General features: G+C 44.1%; 2 protein-coding genes across 4 annotated transcripts in view; one reads left to right on the top strand and one right to left on the bottom strand.

Moving 5' to 3' along the window:
- Positions 1-7191, bottom strand: part of Sesn1 (sestrin 1) — a 78669-nt gene extending 71478 nt beyond the window's left edge. Inside the window, exon 1 of the mRNA XM_021174401.3 lies at positions 6035-7191. Coding sequence (XP_021030060.1) covers positions 6035-6313 — 279 coding nt within the window. The 5' untranslated portion in view covers positions 6314-7191. The remainder of the gene's footprint in view (positions 1-6034) is intronic.
- A 236-nt stretch (positions 7192-7427) lies between these two features.
- The window catches only part of Cep57l1 (centrosomal protein 57 like 1), a 68332-nt gene continuing 49576 nt past the window's right edge, over positions 7428-26183 (top strand). Inside the window, exon 1 of one of the 3 annotated variants that reach the window (XM_021174106.3) lies at positions 7428-7546. In XM_021174106.3, the coding sequence (XP_021029765.1) occupies positions 7502-7546 (45 nt within the window). In that variant the 5' untranslated portion in view covers positions 7428-7501. Of the gene's footprint in view, positions 7547-7652; positions 7773-26183 lie in introns of those variants that run through there. The other 2 variants (XM_021174105.3, XM_029482850.2) reach the window with 2 other exon arrangements.

Below are 26183 nucleotides of genomic sequence, written 5' to 3'. Positions count from 1 at the left end.
TCTGAAGGTACCCAACAAAGGAAGAACACGAACAGGGTGCACTTATATTTTGTAAAGAGGACATGAGAGTAGATAAATAGATATGGTTCTATAAATAGATATGGTTCATCCTGTAAGCTGGAGAAAAAAAAAAAGAAGGCTCAGGGCTAAGAGTGTATCTTACTGATACAACATGTGCAAGGCCCAGGGTTCTATCAACAGAACCAATAGGAGGGAGGGAGGAAAGGAGGGAGGGAGTTAGATAGTTTCATCCAATTGGGCACGGTGGCACACAGCTGTTATTCCAGCATTCCAGCAACCAAGAGCATGATCTCCAAGAGTTCAAGGCCACTCTGGGATTCATAGCAAGACCAAGTTAGTTTTGACTTTTGTTTTAAGTTCTCTATTTAGCCTCAAGCCATTGAGGGGAGGGAGGACCAACTGGGTTCCATCAAAGAGAACTCAGAAGCTTGAGAACAAGTAGTATTTCCCTCTTAAGGATAGAAAGTAGACGGGCAGTGGTGGCGCACGCCTTTAATCCCAGCACTTGGGAGGCAGAGGCAGGTGGATTTCTGAGTTCGAGGCCAGCCTGGTCTACAGAGTGAGTTCCAGGACAGCCAGGGCTACACAGAGAAAGCCTGTCTTGAAAAAAAAAAAAAAAAAAGGATAGAAAGTAGTTAAGGGAGGAATGCAAGAAAGCAATGAATAGAGAAGGCAGTCGTAGAGCCTTCGGGGAGAGAAGGGACTTCCCAGTGTATAACAAGATAATGAAGCTGTGGCAGTATAAGAGGAAGGCTTCTTGCACACCTAAGAGAGGAGCAAGAATGTGGGCTGTGTGTTTGATACACACTAACTTAAACTTCTGGTTCTGAGTACACGACAGTAAAAAGGAAAGCAAAACAAAACTGCCACATCTGCCAGATGTGGCAGCGCACACATTTAATCCCAGCATTCAGGAGGCAGAGACAGGCAGATCTCTGAGCTTGAGGCCAGCCTGGTTTACTGAGCAAGTTCCATAACAGCCAAAGCTACACAGAGGAACCCTGTCTCAAAAACAACACAAAGCAAAACAACCAAACAAACAAAAGACCAAATCTGCTTCTAGAATGTTCCTACTCTGCTATGTTCTTTTAATTTATAGCCCCCATAATAAGTGAATTAAATATACTCTTAATCTAATAAAGTCCAAATTGCAAATAGACCAAATGCTAAATTACGAAATCATGTCCAAATGCAGCAAGTTAAAGGCACCTCTGACTGCACATGGCAGCCTCCCGTCTCCTTCCTTTCTCACCAAGCATCCATTTTGTTCAGTGACAGGACCCCTCCTGGTCCTTAGCGCCAGAATGTTTATTAACCCAGACTAAAGTAAAAATGTCCAACTTCTTTGTCAATGACTGGCTTAGAAATGGCCACTCTGCTCAACAGAGACTGAGGGAAAGTCTTTGAGGCAGATATATAGGAAGGCATGGCTACAGAAAGCAAGCATGGTTGGCAATGTGGCTATACCAACAAATTGTAAACAACTGATTGTAATGATTGTATTTATGAGAAATTAGAACAAATCAAAACCAAAGTGTGTACATATAACAAGCACACATGTGCTACATGTTACTCAGTTGGACGTCAGTGAGAGACGCTCTGAGAGCCATTAAAGCGCTTCCTATGCCATGCTTCAAGTTTCATTTCTTCCTGGGAGAAATACACATAATTAAGTGAAATCCCCCTTCATCTAACTAAGTATTTAATTACTTAATCTAGATCTACATTTTCTATGTTCATTACTATCAAGTTTATGTATTTTTCTCTTTTTATAATCTTTTGATCATATATGCATTTATAGTTTATCTTACTTGGGTCTTTTTGTTTTTTTTTTACAGACAACAAGACTACAGCTCAGTAGTGACCCTTACATGGGCCTGAGGTATATAAAGAGATTTATAAATGGGATTTCTTTTAGATTCAGCAAAGATAAGAAAGGGGACCTGCTGAGATGCAGGGGAAACATCTCCCTGCTCCTCTGATTCCAAGGACAGTGCTTGGTACACAGCATTCTTGAAAATTTGTCAAACAGATTTTAATATGTTGTTGCTATGAAATCAACAAATTGAGAATGGGTGATATAAGGCTTTGTCTACCAATGTGCTAATTTTTATAGGTTTAGCGGTCATCTGGAATCCAGTCCACAGCTCTCCCTTGCCGACCAGTTCCTTGAACTGACCACAGTAGTTAAAGGCCTGTAGGAGCAGCTTCAAGATCTTACATGTGACTCAGCTGCTGCTGCTGTCCCCAGTGAGTGACAGACAGCACCATGGAGCACTAGCTCCAACTACTACTCAACCTCCAAGTGAGGCGGACGCCAGTGTGAGCAATGAGGGGCAGGGAGCTGGGCTGGGAAGTGGGGGTCAGCAGTGTTGAGGCTGTAGGCTATCATAATGGGGGTTAGACAGCAAAGTAATTCGGTCAGATGAGCAGGATAGATAAATGGCTGTGCAGCAATGAGGGTGGACAGAAAGGTGACAGCTGGGGTAAGTCTGGAGAAGTGAAGGAGAACCATACAGTGGAAGCAGAGACACAAACCCATCCAGGGGTGACTTCCTTTTGGGTGCCTCCGAGATGGCTTAACTTCACTCAATGTGTAGAAAGAAAAACTAATTTTTCTCCTAAATCGACCGACCAGTCATTATTCACTAAGTAATCAAGTCACAAATTCTGATTTTAGTTTCATCTCTTCAATTTATTTAAAGCCATATCCCATGGATTCTAACACCTTGTTCGGCTCACATTCATTTGCTGTTCTTTCACCACATGGCTGTCCACTATTGTTTCTGCCTCAGAGCCACCTTGTAACTGATCCGCCACATCCCCTCCTGACCCTGGATCTTCCAGAATGATCTCTGTAACACTAGCAATCATGTTACCCTCTTGTTCAAAGCATCAGTGGCTTCCCATTGTCCTGGGCTAAGGCGTACATTCCTTAGCCCTGCCCACAGTCCCTCCGGGAGAACAATACCGTGTCTACCTTTCTAGTGCACCTCTCGTGTGCTCGGCATTGTGCTCTGCATCGCAGGCATTATTCCATTTTACCCTCTCGGCACCGGCAGCACTGTGAGGCAAGAACTACTAGCATCATCCCCATTTTGCAAATAAGGAAACTGGGTGGAAAAGCAATATGGAACTTATTCTTAGTTGTAGAGTAGACAAGAAAGTGTCTAAGCCAGGTCTGCCTGACTCCAGAGCATATGCTCTTAAGTTCCACACTCCCCTCAAGCTGTGAACTTCAACAGTCCTAAATTACTGTCAAGTCTTAGAACTCAGTTACTTGCTCTTGCCTTGAAGCCTTCACACAAACTATTTTCTAGGTCTAGAACTCTATGACAAACCTCACTGTATGGATAATTACTCATAAGAAAAGTGTGGTGGTATATAACCACAACACTAGCACCTGGCAGGCTAAGGCAGGAGCTCCTGTCTCAGAATAAATCAATGAATGAGTGAGTGAATGAATGAACATTAAATCTCTCTTTAAAGGTGTTTGCCTCAAGAAAGCCTCCCTGGACTTCTTTACAGCCTGTCTCCCTTTGGCAGAACATCCAAACACTCCTACTTGCCCCCAGTGCTTGCTATGCTATTCACTGTGTGCTGCTCAAATGCATGCATGAATCAATGCTGTGGGGGAGAAACTCCATAAAATGGAAATTTCATCTTTGCAAATTAATGGGAGACAGCAAGAAGGCAAACACATTTGTTTACCCATCGGATAGTTACTTAGTAGCTTCCAGGTCTCAGCCAATACTCTCAACACTTGAGGACTTAAGAGCCCTTCTGGGGAAGAGACTTAGCCAACACAGCTTACTGAACAATACAAATCAAGTACCTCTTACAACAATGGCAGCAGTAAAGAATAACAGATGCAGAACAGAGGAAAAATGAAGGTCCATAGGAAGCCACTACAACACAGAACACGGTGTCCTTTTGCAGGAGAAATCCAGCTTGAGATACACTTTACATAGTTGACTGCACTTGTGAAAGAGGAGAGGTGCATTCACTAGATAGGACTCTGGCACTTTGCATGCCATTTCATCTCACAAAAGCTCTGCATTCTTATCCTGATTTTATAGACGTGAAAATCGAACACAAGGAAAGCCAAGGAACTTGCCTCAGGTCATTTAGGACACTAATCAGGGAGCACTTGAACCCAGGTCTGACTCTAGGGCATTGACGTAGCACTTCCCAGAGCCCGGATACTTTATCTTCAGTATAACTCTTAACAAGTTATATCATTTGGTCTCCCACTCAGAGACCAAGGTGAAGTAGAGTCACACCAAGGGGAAGGGCAACTCCCCTGAAACACTAGATGAGAAGCCTACAAACCTCCGGGTCACCTACTTACATACAACCCACAACAATGTTGGATGTGCACAATGACGACTCCACTACTTAAGAAAAATTCCCCCAGGGCCTAGCAAACACATAAGTGGATGCTCACAGTCAGCTATTGGATGGATCACAGGGCCCCCAATGGAGGAGCTAGAGAAAGTATCCAAGGAGCTAAAGAGATCTGTAACCCTGTAGGTGCAACAACATTATGAACTAACCAGTACCCCGGAGCTCTTGTCTCTAGCTGCATATGTATCGAAAGATGGCCTAGTCGGCCATCACTGGAAAGAGAGGCCCATTGGACACGCAAACTTTATATGCCCCAGTACAGGGGAACGCCAGGGCCAAAAAGTGGGAATGGGTAGGTAGGGAAGTGGGGGGGAGGGTATGGGGGACTTTTGGGATAGCATTGGAAATGTAATTGAGGAAAATATGTAATAAAAAAAAATTAAAAAACAAAAAAGAAAAATTCCCATAGTGGCTCTGCAGAGGTCTAGAGAAATAGTTCCTCATGTCCAAGGGACAGAATGCACATACACTGAGAATTAACTCCTTCCTGTAAAATGAATTATTACTGATTCTAGAGTATTTGTAAAAATATTTGAAGATAATTATTTTATGGCTATGATTGCACCTCTTTTATCTAAGTCACTAAACTGTCATCACTTAATACACAGTCACTGAGCATTCTTCATATGTATAAACATTTCTCCTGCTTCTCCAAATTTTAACACACCTTCTAATACAACAGAATAAAGTGACTGTAGAAAAATGGCAGGACATTATAGAATTTTAAATCTTACCGCACTCACAATTTAATAGGTTTGCACATGAAAAGAGGAAAAAACAATTCAAGGAAAACAGAAAATAACTGAGCAGCCAAGTATTTTCACCAAATGCCTTACCTGGACCCAACTTTTCTTTCTTCTTCTCCCCACAACCCTCTCCCTGCAACCCTATGGCAGGGCCTTGCCATGTAGCCATGTATGGACCTAGTACTCATTGCTAGCCAGGCTGGTCTCGAACTCCTGGTGGCATTATTCCTCAGCGCCCTGGGAGTGTGGAGAGTAAGCTACTGAACGCCCAACTTTGGGTCCAACTTTTCCACCTGGACAAGAGTTACCTTCTTTATGACTTAGGCTGTTTTTTTATTATTGTTTTCTAGGTCTGTTTTAGGATGCTTTTAGAAAATGAAATCCTGTCTTTGTTAAAGAGGCAGAAAAAAATTATCCTGCCAGTTACCCTGAACAAATAGGAAATATTTCATGCAATTCTTCATTTTTGAGGCTCTCAGTGTGAAACTTTCCACACCATAACAATTTGAAAAGCGCACTGGCTACACTTGGCAACAAACAGAAAAAAAATTACAAAGACTGGATTTTAATTAACCAGACCTTTCATATATATTATATTCCACAGGCAATGCCATTTCTGCCCCCCCCCCCAAAAAAAAACCCACCGTAAAAACAATTCCTGTTCATCTATTTTTGAAAACCGTTTTTAGTTTAGCCTGTTCCATTTGGGCCCAACATTGAATGTTTTACTGAACTCTCTAATGCCTAGTGATGTCATTAATTAACATCTAACCAGTTAGACTACCCCCATGGAAGCAAAAGCGACGTGAATAACTGCAAGTCAAATCACATCGGCTAGTTAAGTCAAAAACTGCTCTTACCTCGACGCTCTTCAGAATGAACCCGCTTCTCTCTCGCACATCTTTAAAGGGACATCTCTTAGAGAGCATAAGCAGATGAGCAAGAAGTTTATTCATCCCATCCAAAGAAACCGCGTTTGAAAGTCCGTCTGAAGGTCGGGAAAGTGTCTCTTTCACTGAACGAAGGTATTCCGTTTTTCTCAAAACGATCTGCCTAATGTTTTCCAGTGCTGTCTCTCTAGTAGTCGTGTCTCTGCTGCACAGTCCCTCCCATCTCACTTCATTCTCTCCTTCAGCCATGACAATCGAGAGCTTTTTCTTTTTCAGCGTTTAGTCAGTTATCTTTCAGCATTCCCCCAAAGCGGTCCGTCGTTTTTTTTTAAAAAAAAAACAAAAACAACGAGAAACGCTAAGAATAAAGTCAGAGAAATCCAGCCGTCGTGAAAGCAGGCGTCTAGATGGCACTGGGAATCACACGTGCTTTTTAAAGTTGATGCTTTCAAATCGATCCACAAGGCGGATCACCCAGGCACCCTCTCCTACACGAGGGCAGTCTTCTGACAGAGATTGAAAAGTACAAACTTGGAAAGTTGCAATCTCACAGAGCTGGTTAGCTGGACACAGAGTCCCGGGGAAGTGTTCTCTGTGTCGCAGGGTCAGCGGATATCCTCACGTTGTGGAGCTGTCAAATCCGTGCTTGGTCCCAAAAGGCTGGTAACAGTAGAAGGTTCTCCAGCCATTCGATTTTTTTATTTGTCTGTGCAGCGGCTGGTTCTCGAGCGTTCCCACCCCGCCCTCCTCCGACACCAGTCTCCGCCCCCCTCGGCTCCTCCTAGCGCCGCAGCAGGGCAGCGGGCGGGTGCTGGCGGGGTAGGCGGTAGACCCTGGCCCTTAGCTGCTGGGGCCCGAGGCTCCGGTGCTCCGGGGAAGCAGTGTCCGCCAATCACTGTGTCAGCGGCGACTAAGGGCGGCGTCCCCAACCCTGCCGGTTCCTGTCCTCCGGGGTACGCCGATGCTCCTCTTACTCCTCTGTCCTCGCCCACCTCCGCCAAGCCAGAGGGCACCCCGCAAACCAGCAGTCATCGAGCCCGGGTCTGCACGGCTGAAGCAAAGGGCCCCAGGCACAGAGCCCGCCCCTTCGCCCAGCCCCGTCGGTGGGGATCGGCCCAGAGGGCGGGAGCAGGGAGGGGAGACGGGGTCCTCACCCCCAGCCCCTCCCCTGTCCCCGCCCGGGACCGCCGGGAGCCGCCCCTGCCCCATGCCTGCCTCTCCGCCCAGGCACACGCGACCCGCAAAGGCAGCCATTAGAAACAGCCCCGCCCTCCGGCAGAGTACCTCCGGACCCGGAGTCCAGCGCGCCACTGACTGAGACCGGCTGCTGCGCATGCGCAACGCCGGTCAGGGCGCATGCGCTTTCCGCGGTGTTGTCCGTTCTCGACGTTTGGAGGCGCTGGTTTGAAGAAGGGGAAAGAAAAGTAAGCAGTACAGATGCCCGGAGATGTCTATCGCACAAGAAAAACCGAACAAATAAAGGTGCTCTATAGTATTCCTAGTAAAAATGGGATAGAATTATGAGTGACAGCCAAGCCCAGATTCAGCAGGCAGGGCTTTGCGTTGGCTTTTGGGAAATGTAGTTGTAATGTTAACTACGCGCTCTGTTTGCGACAGAAACTACAACTCCCAGATGCCACCGCGACACTTGTCTTTGCCCGCGAACCAACGGTTCTGGAGGCCGTGGTTAACTGGGAGCGTCCATCTGGTAAGCGTGGTAGGCTTGGTTGTGACCCGTTCAGTGAAAATGTTTTTTCCTCGGAAACTCTGGTGCCGACACCATCTGGGATTGCTTCCTTTCCGTCGTGGCTTGCCGGGAGAGAAATAGTGCAGGTGCCCAACACCTTTGGGTGTGTGACTGAGGCAAGGATTTGGGGATCATTGTTTGGAAGGCCAAGGAGCAGCCTTAAGACAGGCAAACTGGAAAAAAAAAGAAAAGAAACAAAACAAAAAACCGACTCCGCTGCTTCCTCTGTCTTCTTGCACGTAGGCCTGTGCTGAATGGATTAGGAATCCCTAAGCGTTGCCATTGCACCTTTGCCCTTACAGGGATCTGTCTTGTGCTGTCTTGGCTCAGTCAGATAGCATCCGAAGGGGATCTTTGAAAGCAAGTCTCTTTTGTGTGAGACTGAAAAGAACTTCCAATGTCCTTAAGTTTGGAAGGTTCTGTATGAAAAGAAGCCTATAAAAACCTCCTAAATGTGTTATCTTTGAACGATATGGTCATTTCTCTAAAGGTGTTTTTGGAAGGTTTTTAATAGACTGGTAATCGGATTCGATTTTAATCTTTTGTTTTACAAAGTAAACATAGTCATAAAATATTAATCTGGAACTAAAGAGATGGTGCAGTAGTTAAGAATTGTTCTTATACAGTACTTAAGTTCGATTCTCAGCCCCAACTTGGCAGCTCACAGCCATTCATAACTTTAGTTCCAGAGGATCTGATGACTTCTAACCTCAGTAGACACCAGGCATAAACCTGGGGCACAGGCATACATGCAAACAATACACTCACTGAAAAATCCAAAACCATAAAAATTAATGAGGCTTTTAACATGAGAAAAGTGTAACAATAACTTTTATTCTCCTGCTGTAATTGCTGTCTGGAGGCTTACTGCCTCCATCTGCTAATCTAGGCCCAATCCTGGAAGCTTCTAGCTTTCGTAAAGGCCTAGAGTGTTTTCAGCTTTTGAGACTTGCTGCTGAATAAGCTCACTCTTTCCAGTTCTTTCCGAATTCTTGCTCTCTGGTTCAACTTAGCTGTTTTGGCCCAAACTCCTCTGACTGATTCAAACTGGCGTCTCTTGCTTCTGACTGAATTGCTCTGCTTGGCTTCAAACTAACTCTAGCAATCTGTTCTAATCTTCTGGCTCCTCCTTATTCTCTGGCTCAGCCTGTCATGTCTAGCTTGTTCTCTCTTCACCCTGTCTCTGTAAAACTCTCCCGGTAACACTGTCTCTTTCCTCTCTCCCTCTGTCTGCTCCATCCTATGTTGCCTCTCTCTCCTCTCTCATGAGAGTTGGGCAGATCCTAGTCTATCGAGTCTTTTTCTGATTCATCACTTTGTTCCCCTCTCTGTTAGACTTCACTTTCAAACAAAGCTGCTTCCTTCTACAAACTTTGCCTTCATTGTTTGGGATTAAAGGTGTGTACTAAGGGTGTATCTGTGTTCTAACCAGAGTAGCTATGTTGCTGAATTGAAATCCATCCCTCTACAGAAGAGTGGAAAAGATATAACCCCTCATCTTACTAGAACACTTATGTGGCCGGGCGGTGGTGGTGCCCGCCTTTAATCCCAGCACTTGAGAGGCAGAGGCAGGCGGATTTCTGAGTTCGAGGCCAGTCTGGTCTACAAAGTGAGTTCCACAACAGCCAGGCCAGGGCTACACAGAGAAACCCTGTCTCGGAAAAACAAACCAAACCAAAACAAACACTTATGTGTAAAATACAGTTGTAATACTATTTGATATTGTTGGCTAGAGGAACATTTAGCCCAGTCTTAGAAAGTCAGGGAAGTCTTCATCCCAAGGAAAATGAAGGCCAAATGAATAGCATAAGGCTTCAGTCAACAAGTGCCTTCTCTTCAGTAGGACGTCACTGAGCTTGTATTCTAAGATAGTAAATAAGTAATGTAGAGTACATAGCAAAGGAAACCATGACAGCCAGTTAGGAAGGAATGAAAGGTGCTTGGCTGTGGGGAAAAAAGCTTCCTTTGCAGTGGGAGGAGGACCATTGCTGGATGGATGTGCAGGTTGCCGGCCACCTCAGGACAGCTGTTAGAAGATGAGCTTGCAGGGTGGAGTTGCCCTATTCAAAGGCCTCCAATATTGAGAATGTCTTTTAGCCTCAAAGCTGAGGGTGGGAGGTTGGGTACAAAGGGCTTTGCTATTGGGAGTGGGTGACACAGACCATGGGCAGGAAGAGTGCACTGGGCGGGGGAGTGGTGCAGAGTTTTCTCTGCCTTGTTCTGGGTGGGCTTAATTCTCCAGAGTGTCACAGTTGACCAGCAGCCCTGGTTTTTATTTGGGAATTTGGGAGTACGGGGTGTTTTGTTTTGGGTTTTATAAGCTCCTCCAGTTACCTTTCTTCAAGTTAAATTATATACTTTGCATTCTTTGATGCAACAGCAGTTACTATTTGTAGCAGAACTAAAGAAAGGAAGAATTATGGAAATCAAGGCTGTTGTGAGTTCTAAAGGTCATCCGATAGCAATTTAATCATCCAGGTGGGATTAAGGATTCAAGAGGGACACAAGGTATGGGCAGAGGAGACATGGAAGGACTGGTCCAGAGGAACCTGTGCTACAGAACCACTTGAAAATGAGATTTTTGAAATTGGACCAAGTGGTACATGTCTGTCATCCTTTAACTGGGGGGTGAGAAGGCAGGAGTTTGAAGCCAGCCTGAGCAATGTATTAAGACCGTGTTCCACAGGAAACAAGATAGTAAAACAAAGGAAGCATGACTTGCTGTCATGGAGAAGCATGCATGTTGGTATATGGAATAGGGAAGAGGTCAGTAGATTGGCCATATGCCTTGGGATATGGAAGAGAAATGAGGAAGACTTAGCTGCAGAGACAGTTGGAGGTTTCATTGTAATGTTTTGATAATGGGTGTTGGTTTTGCCAAAGGAGGGTACATTCCATGACGTTCAATGAATTTGAAGTTTTCCACAAAGTGATTCTGAAGGAGCAGCCAGTGTAGAGGGAAAAACCTCAGTGTTTCCTAGAAGCAAAATGAAGACAGAACGAGGAAGGAATGCTTAAATGCTGTTCTAGGTGCAGTGGCATAAGGACTAATGGACCACTGCAGGGACTTTTAATAGAAGTTACAGAAGCCATTGCAAGGACTTGAGCTCCTGTCCCTGTCCCACCTGCTGTCCCCCCAGGTCAGACCCTCTTCTACCACTCCCCCAATCAAAGTGCTAATGTTCCATGTTTCCAGACTGAAACTGAGTTGTTATCTGACCTGAGAAATCAGGAGAACCAGAGGGAGTGAATTTCCCAAGCTCGCAATTGGGTGTGATGATCCTGTTCCCTCTGCTTTGAGGCCTTTCTTCAGTCCTTCGAGAGGGTGACAGGAAGGAATCTGGTGTTAACCAGTTACTTTCTTTTGTTCTGTCTGGTCTCTCTGTCCTGACCTCTGGTGGAAGGTAACTTTGAAGAGCCCAGTCTGCTCTTGTTTCTGCTGTGTTTTAGCCTCCCTAGCTGTGAAACTGACCTCTGTGTGACAATGAAAGGCTCAGCTTATTTGATGGAATGAAGTGTTGCCTCATTCCAGAGTTGAAAAAAAAAAAAGATTATTTAAGCTTTTGTAAATTGTAACTTTGTTGTTTGAAAGGTCACTGGCCATCTTGATAAGATCAGTTTGGGTGAAGAGTGCAAAAAAGCAGGTGGTTTTTGGGTTTTTTTGTGTTTTTAAACCAAAGGCAATAAGTAGATACAGAATCTCTGTCCATGTTTTCTTTGTCAAAATGAAGACTGCCTCATCTTGTCTGACTCCTCTTCCTTTGAAGATTTTAGCTTAAATATTTCTTGCTCAGAGAAGTACCCCTAATTAGAGAAACAAATAAATGTGCTCTTATTTCAGCATGTATCTTTACTGGTGTATTACAAATGCAGTTTTCAGTTTTAGTTTCCCATAGTGTGATTAACACCTGGATGGAGAAGGCAGCACACCTGAGAGCATCCAGTGCCTGGGTCTCTTCAGTCTGGCTAAAGCTCAGTACATCGCCTGGGGCCCAGTACAGACCACACACATGCTTGGTGTTCAATATGTGTGCTATCCCAGCACTCTAGAAACTGGTATAGAAGGGTCAGCAGTTCAGGACCAGCTTGAGTTACTGAGCAAGACCTTGTCTGGGAAGTGGATGGGGGCAGGTGGGAGTGGGTGGGTGGAGGAGGTTGGGGGTGGATGGAGGGTGAATGAGCAGGAAAACACTCCTGGTATTTTCTACTCAAAGGTACTGCTTAATGTTGATGAACAAAGCTAGGTGGTTGGTAGATGGAAGAAAGTGACGAAAGCATTTTAGAAAGCTGTAATTGTCATGAGATGTTAAGACATCTGCAGAGCGAACAGTTCTGTGACTTGGGTGGAACTGTGACTTGGGTGGAACTAACATCATAAAAATACTAAGAACAGGCACATCCACAGATCTCAACTACATGATCAATTCTTCAGCCATTCTTCTTTTTCCCTTTCCTGACAACCTCTTTCAGATGTGGTTCATGGTAGGACTGATCCTCCTGGTGTGTGTAGTCCACTTACTGCCTCTTCCTCACATCTATCCTTGTAGACTGTGCCGTTGCTCATTAACCATGCTTTCCTGAACCATGCAACATTAGAAGAGCATTTTTAAATACCAGCCAGCCACTGGCCTAATGCTGCAACCGCAGACGTACTTGATGTTTAAGCTCTGGGAAATGGTTCTTTTGTTTTTCTTCTTAGGGTGATTTTAATTAAAATAACCTCCAAAATCTTTGGACAGTGTTCTCAAAAACAGTAAAACCTAGCATGAATGCTAGTTGTACATCTTACTGTATGCAGTGGTTCCTTCAGTAGGAGCAAAGGCTCCAGGTGATGGCTATTCTTGGTTGTCAACTTGACTGCATATGGAATTAACCAAACCCAAGCAACTGGGCACACCTATGAAGGATTTTTAGTTAATTGGGTCTTTTGAGGTTGGCAGACACCCTAAATCTCAGCCACCCCTTCTCATGGCAGCCTCTATAAAGGATGGGGAAGAAAGACACTTTTGCCTTCTGGGTGCTTGTCCACAGTCTTACTGGCATTAGAGCCTGCTTCTTCAGGATTCCAATGATGTATACTGAAGACCACCTGAGATATCCAACCATGTGGACTGAACAACTATTAGATTCTTGGACTTTCTGCTGAGAGACACAGCTTGTAAGCCACTCTCATAAATCATGTGTGTATGATATACATTTTAGAAGTTCTTACTGAAATGAAGATGCTGAGGCCAAACTTAATAATCAATTAACATTCTTTGAAATACCTACCAAGTAAATTGCATATCGGTCTTCCTGCTAGTTATTTTTTTCTTTCTGTAGGAAATTTGTACAAGAAACCATCATGTTGTCTCAGAACTTGAAGTCATCAGCAGAGATTAGATATATTATGTGATAGATCAGCTAATACTGTTGAGTCCTGGCCTCCTGAGCTGTCTTTTTTCAGCTTCATTCCTGTTTGATGGAAGTGTTTTGTTTAGACACATTCATATTGTAGGCTAGTTTTTGGTTCTCTACCTGAGAGAAGATTTTGCGTACATGCACACACTGGGTTGAATGTCAAGTTATTTATGTGCATTTACTTGAGACGGGGCTTGCACATGGCCTTGTTTGAGGTCATCCATCCTTATACTCCTAGTGCACCATAAAGTCTAGCAGAACAACATACTTTGGGCTTTTAGTAGAGTTTGTGTGTCTGTGTGATGTTGAAAGATCCTGACAGAGAGTAAAAATCCCATGAAAGCCTCTAGATGTGTGTCCAAAATGGACCTCACTATTGGCAGAAAGTAAAAGTCTAACTTGCTCCACTGATTCAGAAAATGTTTGTGCAGAATGTTCTGACCATTCCTTGAACCTATGTGTTTGCCAACCGCTGTAGCCCACTGTCAGGTGGTTGCAGTTTGGTTGTTGGGCTGAAATCGGAAAATTTCCCCAGCAACTTCAGAACTGTTTCTGTGTGCCGGCGAATTTTGGTTTCAAACTTTCGGTTTGCAGTCGCAACGTCTCACGTCTCACGGGAGACAGAGACCCAAGTCTTGAGACAAGGAGTGTGATCGGCAGATGTGCTAGGATCACTGACTGCCCCTCTGGGGGATGCCTCGGAGGGAGGGGAACGACTCCAGGAGTCCGACTGGGATGGGGGTGAAGACTCGGTAGTCTTCCTGGATTGAAAGAACTACTCACCAGCCTGATCTTCTGCATCTTTGGATTGGTTTTGTCTGCCTAAGAGGTGGCAGACATTTGTTAGTCTTTGTGTGTATTTCTTCTGTGTCTGTTTTGTGTTTTTTGTCACCTGGACAATGGGACAGACTGTGACAACCCCCCTAAGTTTGACCTTAGATCACTGGACTGAAATTAGGTCAAGGGCCCACAATCTTTCAATGGAGATCAAGAAGGGACCTTGGCGGACTTTCTGTGCTTCTGAGTGGCCAACATTTGATGTGGGCTGGCCACCAGAGGGGACTTTTGACCTGACTGTAATCTTTGAAGTTAAAGCCATTGTCTTTCATGACGGACCTGGGTCCTACCTGGACCAGCAACCCTACATAACTGTGTGGCAAGACCTCGTCCAGAATCCACCCCCATGGATCAAACTGTGCATCCCAAAACGGAAGCCAGGCTCCCAAGCCCTGGCTCTCCATGGACCAAAAGTGAAACCCAAGGATCCTCCTGAAAAGGAGCCTTCACCTGGGCCCTCAGCTCTCCCCAAGATCTATCCCGAGATTGAGGGGCCTCCTGAGTGGCCAGAACCTTTTCCTCCTCCCTATCTCCTGCCCGCTCCGGCTCCTGCGCATCCACAGCTTCCAGAGCCTGGCCCTGGGGCTGGTGGCTGGAACCCAAAGCCAGAGCGCACAGAGTCCCTCCGCAGATGGGGTTCCTGACACCATGTCTGCCTTTCCTTTGTGCGCAGTGGGGCCACCGGCCGACCCCCACTCTCTCCAAACTCTTCAGTACTAGCCATTCTCATCAGCTGATCTCTATAACTGGAAATCCTACTTTTTCAGAAAATGCAGCTGGACTAACCAGCCTGGTGGAGTCATTAATGTTCTCTCATCAGCCCACTGAGGATGATTGCCAGCAGCTTTTGCAGGTTCTTTTTACCACGGAAGAAAAAGAAAGAATCCTCTTAAAGGCTTGGAAAAAACGTCCCAGGGACAAACAGGGCCCCAATCAACCTGTCCAACGAGATAAACGTGGGGTTCCCTCTCGATAGACCACACTTGGGACTACAACAGGGCTCAAGGTAGGGAGAGGTTGACAGTTTACCGCAGGGCTCTAGTGGCAGGTCTCAAGGGAGCGGCAAGATGCCTCTCCAATCTGGCAAAGGTAAGAGAAGTTATGCAGGGGCCAGCTGAGCCCCCGTCTGTTTTTCTAGAGAGATTAATGGAGGCTTACAGACGCTACACTCCCTTTGACCCCACCTCGGAGGGTCAACAAGCCACGGTAGCTATGGCTTTTATAGGGCAGTCATCATCAGACATTAAAAGAAAGTTACAGATACTAGAAGGGTTACATGCCATGGCTTTACAGGACTTAGAGAGGCAGAGAAAGTATTTAACAGGAGAGAAACAGAGGAAGAAAAGAAAGAGAGAAGCGCAAGGAAGAAAGAAAGAGAAAATAGGAGGGATCAGAGGCAGGAGAGAAATTTAAGCAGGATTCTGGCCGCCGTAGTAGGAGAGTGTGAGAGAAGAAGTAGATCTGAGAGTAGACAGACAGGGTACCTGGGCAACAGGAAACCTAGACCTTGTGGAAGAGGACCTGTTCAGAAAACTCTGGAAAAGGACCAATGTGCATACTGCAAAGAGAAGGGACATTGGGCGCGAGAATGCCCTAAGAAGAGTGGGAAATGCCCCTAAGGTCATGACTCTCGAAGATGATGACTAGGGGAGATGGGGCTCGGACCCCCTCCCCGAGCCTAGGGTAACCCTGACTGTGGTGGGGACCCCTATGGACTTTCTAGTAGATACCGGGGCAGAACACTCTGTGTTGAAACAACCATTGGGGAAGCTCAAAAACAAAACAAAAGAAACCATAGTAATTGGAGCCGCAGGCCAGAAATAATACCCTTGGACCACTACATGTACTGTAGATTTAGGGAAAAGACAAGTGAGTCACTTGTTCTTGGTCACCCCTGAGTGTCCCACACTGCTTCTAGGGAGAGATCTTTTGACTAAACTGAAGGCCCAGATTAGATTCACTCAAAAAGGGCCAAGAGTAAGTTGGGAATCCCCTGCCTCCATGGTCCTGGCCCTATAACTCGAAGAAGAGTATCGCCTACATGAATGCAAGACAAAGCGGAGGTGCCAGACCTAAGAGACTGGTATGGTAGACTGCCTTTCCTAGGGCATGGGCAGAGACCGGAGGTATTGGGGGTGGCTGTCAGAGTACCCCCCATGGTTGTGGGACTGAAAATGGATGCTACCCTTATAGGGGTGCGGCAATACCCAGTGAGCTGCGAGGCTAGGGATAGAATTAGGCCACATATTCAGAAACTATTGCAACAAGGTATTTTGATGCCTTGCCAGTCGCCCTGGAATGCTCCTCTGTTGCCAGTAAAGAAACCCGGCACGAGTGCCTATCAACCTGTCCAAGATCTAAGAGAGGTCAACAAGAGCGTCCAAGACATTCACCCAACTGTTCCTAACTCCTATAACCTCCTCAGCTTGCACCCCCGAGAACAAAAGTGGTATACAATACTTGATTTAAAAGATGCTTTCTTCTGTTTAAAGTTACATCCCTCCAGTCGCCTTTGAGTGGAGAGACACTGACACTGGACAAACGTGACAACTGACCTGGACGTGGTTACCCCAGGGGTTCAAAAACTCCCCCACCCTTTTTGATGAGGTTGTGCATTGAGATTTAGCCTCCTTCCGAGCTGAAAACCCCTAGATGATCTACTCCTTACTGCAACCTCAGAGCAAAAATGCAGGTAAGGGACGGAAAGACTGTTAGCTGAACTGGGTGAGTTGGGGTACTGGGCCTCTGCTAAAAAGGCCCAGTTATGTCAAATGGAAGTTGTCTACCTGGGATATACTCTTCGGGATGGGAAGCAGTGCCTGACGGAGGCTAGGAAAAAGACTGTGACTCAGATACCAGCACCGGCTACTCTGAGGCCGGTGAGAGAATTCTTAGGCACTGTTGGGTTCTGCAGACTTTGGATACCTGGGTTTGCAACACTGGCTGCCTCCCTCTATCCCCTGACTAAGGAAAGTGGGGAATTTAAATGGACATCAGAACATCAGAGAGCCTTTGAGAATATTAAGGAGGCCCTGTTGACTGCGCTGGCCTTGGCACTGCCAGATTTAACCAAGCCCTTCACCCTTTATGTTGATGAAAGGGTGGGCCAGAGGGGTTCTTACTCAGACTCTAGGGCCATGGAAAAGGCCTGTGGCATATCTGTCTAAAAAACTGGACCCAGTGGCCAGTGGATGGCCCACATGTCTGAAGGCCATTGCAGTGGTAGCCTTGCTTGTTAAGGATGCCAACAAGTTAACTTTGGGACAACAGATAACTGTGGTGGCCCCCACTCTCTTGAAAGCATTATCCGCCAGCCCCCAGACCAATGGATGACCAACGCCCGAATGACTCACTATCAGAGTCTGCTGTTGACTGAGTGGGTAGCATTTGCCCCTCCTACTATCCTCAACCCTGCTACCCTCCTACCTGAGACAGAAGTCTCTTTGCCTCTCCACTGCTGTGCTGACATCCTTGTGGAAGAGACAGGGGTCCGGAGTGATCTGCGTGACCAGCCATGGCCGGGCATTTCAAACTGGTATACAGACAGAAGCAGCTTTTTGGTAGAGGGTAAAAGGATGGTAGGGGAGGCGGTGGTAGATAGCAAACATGTGGTGTGGGCCAGCAGCCTGCCAGAGGGTACGTCGGCCCAGGAAGCCAAGCTGATTGCCCTCAACCAGGCCCTTCGGATGGCTGAGGGACAGCCTATCAACATCTACACCGATAGCAGGTATACTTTTGCTACAGCCCATGTCCACAGTGCCAGCTACAGGCAGAGGGGATTGTTAACGTCAACAGGCAAAGATATTAAAAATAAAGAAGAGATTCTGAGTCTCCTTGAGGCTATTCACATGCCAGCCAAAGTGGCCATCATACACTGTCTGGGACATCAAAGAGGCCGAGATCCTGTGGCTAGAGGTAATCAGATGGCTGACCAAGAAGCAAAAAAAAAAAAAAAAAAAAAAAAAAAAGCCAGCAGAAGGACCCATGGTCCTTATTGTGAAAACCTGGCATAATCAATTTGAAAACCCCTATCGTTCCTTGGAGGTCAGCTTCAACTACACCCCAGAACACTATCAACAAGTGAATAAATTAGGCTTCACGTTTGAAAATCCCTATGGCCTGAGAGAAGCTAAAGATGGAAAAGTGGTTTTGCCCCCAAAAGAGGGAAAGAGATATGTTACTAATTTACATCAGTTAACCCATCTAGGGGCCAAACATCTACAGACTTTAGTTAAGTTTTCCAACTATTATGTTTTGGGACTCTCCAATGTCGCGGAGGCGGCCGTGGTCAGAAACTGTGTACCGTGTGCCATGACTAATACAGGACATTCAAGATACCCTCCAGGAAGAAGACTACAAGGAGACCGCCCTGGAGCCTATTGGGAAGTAGATTTTACTGCAGTAAAACCAGCTAAATATGGTAACAAATATCTTAGTTTTTATAGACACCTTTTCAGGATGGGTGGAAGCCTACCCAACTAAAAAGGAGTCTGCTAATGTCATGGTCAAGAAAATCCTGGAAGAAAACTTTCCATGATTCGGGATACCTAAGGTAATAGGGTCCGATATTGGACCTGCCTTTGTTGCCCAGGTAAGTCAGGAACTGGCCACCCAACTGGGGATTAATTGGAAATTACATTGTGCTTATAGACCCCAGAGTTCAGGACAGGTAGAGAGGATGAATAGAACCTTAAAAGAGACCTTAACCAAATTGTCCATAGAGACTGGCAGAAATGACTGGATAGCTCTCCTTCCCTTTGCCTTTTTCCGCGTCAAGAACATCTCGGGAAAGCTTAAGCTCACTCCCTATGAGATCCTTTACGGGGGGCCTCCCCCACTCACCAAGGTGGGGGGAGTGTTAGATCCTCCAGAATTTAACCCTGGTCCTTCATTGTTTGCATGTATAAAAGCCCTAGAAGTGGTCAGAAATACAGCCTGGGAGCAGCTCAAAAAAGCCTATGAACCAGGAGATTTGACGGTGCCACACCAGTTCCAGGTGGGAGACGTAGTTCTCATCCAACGACACCAAGCTGGAAATCTAGAGCCTCATTGGAAGGGCCCCTACATAGTGCTGCTGACCACCTCCACCACTGTTAAAGTAGAAGGCATCTCTGCTTGGATCCACGTCTCTCGTGTGAAGCGAGCTCCTGATCAACCCCAAGATGATTGGGAAGTGGAAAAGACTGCTGATCCTCTTAAGCTGCGCCTATGCCGCCTCCTCTGGCGCAATTTAGAAAAAGAGTGACAACCTGCATCAGCCCATGACTCTCACTTGGCAAGTACTATCCCAATCAGGGGAAATACTTTTTGCCACTTCAAAAATGGAACCCCCGGGGGCATGGTGGCCGACCCTGTACTTTTGTCCCTGCGGCCGGAAGTACACCCCCTAACGAGGTCTGAAGCTACGGGTTCTATAGCTGCCCCAAGCATATTAAGAGCTCCTGGTGTGGAGGACCCAGATGGTACTTTTGCAGTGATTGGAGTTGCGTTACTTCAAATGACGGAGATTGGAAATGGGCCACTGAGTCCACCAGGGATGGGCTTAATTTTTCCTTCCAAAATCAAGAACCAGGCAAACATGCAGTAATGGAGCTCTACAAAATTAAGAAATGCAGGTCTACAGATTTAGATCGAGTAAAATTGCAGTTCACTAGCTTATCAAAGAAACACCTGTACCCCTAGAGATAAAGCCAACCGTCAAGATAAAGTTTGTCTACTCCTCCCTGGAATTCCTCCAGTCAGCTTTAAAATTGGGCCTTCAAGTTTACCCCCAGGTCTGCATTTTAATGAATGTTAGACCCCTGCATGCTGGATTTCTGCTTTTACATTCTATTTACATTTTACATTCTCTGCTTTTACATACTATTTGAGTCTGGGATGTTGTTCTATGGTGATTCATGGACCTTTATATTTGGGGGCTCATCTGGATTCACTGGCGATACCTCCTCCCCCCTGTATAGTTGAGCAATTTGAGGAGCTTTGTTTCCCACCAATTGATAAGTTTGGAGTATTCTATCTATGTCTGCTTTTCTGTCTGTGATCAATCTGGAAGCCAAGATGGACAAAGTGGATGTATATTTTGTCACCTGGCCAGGGGCTGCAGAGGACACTCCTGACCTCCTACCAGGAGCTGTGTGAATATAAGCCTTGGGCTGAGCCCAGAGTTTCCCTCTCTGTTGTAACTGTCCCTAGGCCTCGGCCTAGAAGATTCTAGCCTCAATACAATCTAATTTTCCAAGTTGACTGATTCAATCCAGCTTCTCTCAGCTTCTGACTGAATTGCTCTGCCTGGCCTGATACTAACTCTTATGTAATATATTCTAGTCTTCTGGCTTCATCTCATTCTCTGGTTCATTTTGTATTCATCTGTGTCTAGCTTATTGTTATAACCTGTCTCTGTAAAACTGTCTTATACACACAGCCCACACCACACCCTTCAGTAGCCTCTCTTCCTCTGTTTTTCTTCTGTGAGTTGGGCATATCCTATCTCTGAATCATTCTTCCAAATCTTTCTCTGATTCACTTTGCCTCTCAATTAGATGTCACTTTCAAACTTGTCTGCTTCCTTCTACAAACTTATCTTCATAGTTAGGGATTAAGGGCACTTCTGCATACGGTTCTGATCATACTGTAATTCAGGATGTGTCTGCATTTTAGCTGGATCATATTTTTGGATGTGGCCCCTTGCCATAGCAGCCATATTTGCAGATTAAAATTCTTGTATGGGAATGAAAGCTATAGAAACCTTGAATTAAACTCTAGCCTTTCAGTTTCTAATATATTTTTATGCACTTATCCATCACCAGAAATAAAACATAACAAAACAAAAATCCATGACAAATTGAACTAGAAAAACAATTAGCCTTATCCTCTCTCATAACCCATGCCCATTAAGTGCATCCAGTCCTTCCTCACCCCTACCGTTAGGCCTGTTGTAGTTTCTTCATGCTATCCTGTACCAACCGTACACACACATACTCACACAGGCTAGATTACGAATAGGAAAGAGAACATATGCTTTTTTCCTTTCTGTGATCGTGACCCTACTTAATATACATTTTAATGTTCATTTTCCTGACATCTTATGGCGTTGTTTTTGCTGTTTTGTTTTGATTTTTGAGACTGGGTCTTACTCTGGCTGTCTGAAACTCATGATATAAACCAGGCTGGTCTCAAAACTCAAAGAGATCTATCTATCACTGCTTCCTAAGTGCTGGGGCTAAAGGCATTCACCACCATGTCCAGCTTCCTGCAAATTGTTTAACTTAATTTTTCTTTAAAGCTGAGTAATATTAATATACACACTAATATATGAAACCAGTTTTCTTATTATCCATTTATGTGTTGATAGACAACTTAGTTAATTCCAATTCTGTGCGATAGTGAATAAAACAACAATAAACAGAGGGGTCCAAATATCTCCATGGTAGGGCAAGGAGTTCTGTGGGTATATGCCTGAGAATTAATAACTGGGCCATATGGTAGTTCTTTTTAAAAAATCTTTAAAAATCTCCAAGCTGATTTTCACAATCTCTGTATTAATTTGCACCCTCACTCTTAGTAAATAGGGTTCTTTTCTCTCCCTATCCTCGTCAACATTTTTTTTTTAAAGATTTATTTATTTATTACATGTAAGTACACTGTAGCTGTCTTCAGACACACCAGAAGAGGGAGTCAGATCTTGTTACGGATGGTTGTGAGCCACCATGTGGTTGCTGGGATTTGAACTAAGGACCTTTGGAAGAGCAGTCTCGGGTGCTCTTACCTGCTGAGCCATCTCACCAGCCCCTCGTCAACATTTGTTGTTAAATTTGACTCTAGCCATTCTAAGTAAAGTGTGCTTGTGTCTCAAACTAATTTTGATTTGCATTTCCATGATGGCTCAGGATATTGAACTCTTTACAATAGTTTATTGTCCATTTCTTCTTCCTCCTCCTCCTCTTCCGCCTTCTTGGGAAACTACATACTTAGTTAATTTACTCATTTGTTGATTGGTAGTTTTATTTCTTTGCAAATTCTGGATATTAGCCCCATGTCTGAAGTGTAGCTGATATAGACTTCTCCCATTCTGTGGGCCGTCTGTTAACTCTTCTGATTATTTCCTTTGTTGTAAAGAACCTTTCTTTCCTGGAGGCCCACCTTTGCTACTTTGGGATTAGTTCCTGTGCTGTTTGTGTTCTATTTAAAAGTTCTTACCTACCCCAGTATCTTGAACAGTATCCCCTGCATTTTCTTCAGTTTCAGTATTTCAGGTTTTAAATGACAGTCTTTGATCCATTTTGAACTGATTTTGAACAAAGTGAAAGATGACAGTTTAATTCTTCTTCAGATAGAAAGCTTTGCCGGCTCTGTTTGTTGGATAGGCTATCTTCTCCCCCTCCCCAGATGTATGTTTTTGCCCTTTTTGTCAAAACTTAAGTGGGCATAGCCTTGCTGTTTTGTTTCCTCTGTTTTATCCCATGATTGTCCTGTCTATGTTATGGCAGCGCCATGCTGTTTGTCTTTGTCACTACAGCTCTAGGAGGTTTGCGGTCAGGAGTTGTGAGTCCTCCAGCAGTGTTCGTACTCCTTAGGATTGTTTTGAGTAGTTTCTGGGGTTTTTGGTTGTTGTTTGTGTGTGTGTGTGTGTGTGTGTGTGTGGTTTTATATGAGATCTTGTATTATTTGTGAAATATGACATGAAAAAATTCATAGGTATACACTAATTCTGTACATTAAGTTTGATAGTACAGATATCTTCTTAATAGTAGTTTTGCTCATCTAGGAACATGGAACATTTTCCCATTGTCTAATATTCTGTGACATCTTTGTTTTGGAATCTTGAAATTTTCACGTCAAGAGGTCTTCCCTTCTGTGGTTAGATACACTCCTAACAACTTGCTTTGTGGGGAGGAAGTTCTTCTGCTTGGATTTTTTTCCTGATTTCTTTTTTGGAAAGTAGACTATTAGTGTAAATGGAGTCTGCTGTTGTTCTTTCTCTTTTTTTAAAATGATATTTGTATACTTTTCTTTGCATTTTGTGCTGCTTAGTGTTTGTCAGCTTGACACAAACTAGAGTAGCCTGGGAAGAAAGAGCCTCAATTGAGGAACCGCCCCCATCAAACTAGCCTGTTGGTGGTGTGTTTGTGTCATTTTCTTGGTTAATGATGGATGTGGGAGTACCCAGCCTGCTGTGGGTAGTACTACCCCTAGGTCCTGGGGTCTATAAGAAATCAATAAGCAGCATTCTTTCATGGACTGTGAATAGTCCCTGCCTCTAGGGTTCTGCCTTGAGTTCTTGCCCTGTTTTCCCTTAATGATGAACTGTGATATGGACATGTAAGATGATTTCTTCTCCAAATTGGTTTTGTTCAGCGACAGAAACCTGAGTCATTGATGTAGATCTTGCTCTTTTCCCCACTTGTTCCAGCTACTAATTACGTTTTTCATGCATATAATAATCAAATTCATATCTTCATCTCCTAAGAACACATACTAAAAATATAATGGTTAATGAGATGTCTTTCTGCCCAATAACAGTGATTTGATAAGCAAGAGAGTCATTTATATATAACTCCATGATGCCTTACACAGTTGTAGATATTCCCCATTTTGTCTATTTGCCCCTTTACCCTAGCAGCATTAGAAAACCTCTTCTGTTTTAGATGTATTACATTTTCTTCCATCTTGTATGTCTATGTTTATGAGGAAGTGCATGGATGCCCAGGAGCAGTGTGAAGGTCCAAAGACAGCGGGTAGGAGTCCATTCTCTCCTCCCACTGTGCGGGTTTCAGGGATGGAATCAGGTCCTCCAGCTAGGTGGAAGGTTTTGTTACTCACTGAGCCATCTCACTGGCCATGAAAAATGTTCTCTTTAAAATTGTATCCGCATGACTCTTTGCCTGCACCTGTGTGTGTGCACCACGTGGGTGCCAAGTCCTCTGCAAGAGCAGCAAGTTCCCCTAACTGCTAAGGCATCTCTGTAGCCCCCAGAAAAATGTTCTTTGATGTATGCTTTTGCAAAGGTTTTAGTCATTAAATGTAAGAAGTCAGAGATTGTAAATCACAGAATTATTTTATAGTCCACAAAATAAGGGGATAATGCTGCCAAATATAATTTAAAGGTAAATCTGAATTTCAGAGAAGGTACATATGAGATGCAGTGTAGTGGTCAGTATTTGAAACCTTTAGACTGGGATATATTTTGTTTTACATATTTTTACTATATTAATTGAACTAAAAATAACAAATGCACCAAGCATGATGGCAAGTATCTTTAATTTCCGTACTTAGGAGACAGAGATAGGTGGATCTCTGTGAGTTCAAGTCTAGCCTCGTCTACATAGTAAGTTCTAGGCCAGTCAGACTACGTATTGATACCCCATCTCAAAACAAACAAACAAACAAGCTTATTGAACAACTACCAAGAAGTCCAATGCATAGTTGATTAATGAGAAAGATGTATTTCTTGCTTCTAAAGAACTGTAGAGGAGTGTAAGTGTGCTAAAATAATGTTGTGTTTAAGGCACTACATAAAGTGAGATAAACTATAATATATCCAGCAAAATACTTGTAAATCAATGACAGTTGGCTCTGTAAACGTTATAATTAGGAACTTCAGTAACCATCTGTTGTTAATTTCATTCATTGTTACAGGAAATAGAGGGAGAGGGTTATTAGATGGGGAGAGGGAAAGAAATTATTTATGAGTATATATGTGTGTGGTTTTCTTTAGAGGAGAGAATAGAATTTCTTCCAGTGTGTCGTTTTAAAAGTATTTTATGTTTTTCTCAGTTGTGATCTCTGCAGTAGTCCTATTTGTACAAAAAAATAATTCTAGTGGTTTTAATGTTTTCTTTGGAAAATTTACAGATTTGAATTGTGCTTTACCATAAATGTTCCTCTGTTCCTGTACTTACAGAACGGGAAAATGTTAAGCTTAAGCTGTCATTTGTGTACTGTGATCAGCTGCAATAGTTGATCCACCTACCACCACTTAGGGAATGCAAACTTACTGAATTTTGCATTAAATAAATATAATATTTTAAGAAGATATATTAATATAAAATATAACATTTTGAGGGAAAACTGGTGAATTTTTTTTTTTTTAGATTTATTCATTTTAGATGTATGTATCTGTACCACATGTATTCTGGTGAGCAAGATGGTTGTCAGCCAGTCTTCTGCAAGAGCAACAAGTACTATTAATAAACTATGAAGTCATCTCTTTAGCCCCGTTGGTAATTTTTTTAATGTAAACTCATAGAGAATATTGGGTTCTCTGTGACTTATAGAAAACAGTTGTCTTAGCCACTGTTTTATTGTGTCTGTGAAGAGACCATGACCAAGGCGTGGTTTATTATGAAATACAGCATGTAGCTGGGATCATGCTTACAGTTTCAGAAGTTTACTCCATTTTTATCATCCTAGGGAGCATTGTTGCATGCGTGCTGCTGAGCGCCCACCTCCAATGACACACGTCTTCCAACAAGGCCACAGCTCCTAATCCTTGTCATCCTTTAAGTAGTTCCACTCCCTGGTGCCTTACTTACTTAAGTGCTCATTGGTATGAGGCTGTGGGGGTCGTTCTTATTCAAACTACCACATCCCTGAACTGTTAGAAAGAATACTAGCAGGGTGTTGCCTGAAGACCTTTTACCAAGTCAGCTAGTCATTCTATCTGTTTCCTTATGTGTAAAAAAATTATTTTGAGAATAGTAACTATATTTTTAAGATTGTAAGCCAAATGTGATTTGTAGACACTTTGTACATAATACTTTTCAAGTGCTAGTTGACATTTTTTTTACATTTTGTGTTTAAGTATATAAAATAGAAACTTTTTAATGTTTCATATACTATATACTATGTATTAATTCTCTGAGAGTTTCATAAGATGTTTTGATTGCATTCATCACCTCTCTAACTCCACATCCGCCTCTCCTTCCCTACGCACTGAACTTTATGCTTGCTTGCTTGCTTGCTTGCTTGCTTGCTTGCATGCTTGCTTTCTCTTTCTTTGAGACAGGGTATTTATACATAACCCTGGCTGTCCTGGAACTCAGTATGTTGACCAGGGTGCTTTTGAACTCAGAGATTGACTTGCCTTTGCCTCCCAAGTACTGAGATTAGAGGTGTGCAGCACAGGGCATGGCTCTC

Source organism: Mus caroli, unplaced genomic scaffold, assembly GCF_978045245.1.
Source record: "Mus caroli unplaced genomic scaffold, Mus_caroli_1 scaffold_9, whole genome shotgun sequence".
Lineage (NCBI taxonomy): Eukaryota > Metazoa > Chordata > Mammalia > Rodentia > Muridae > Mus > Mus caroli.
The sequence above is the reverse complement of the archived record's forward strand: the minus strand, read 5'-3'. Positions and strand labels throughout refer to the sequence as shown.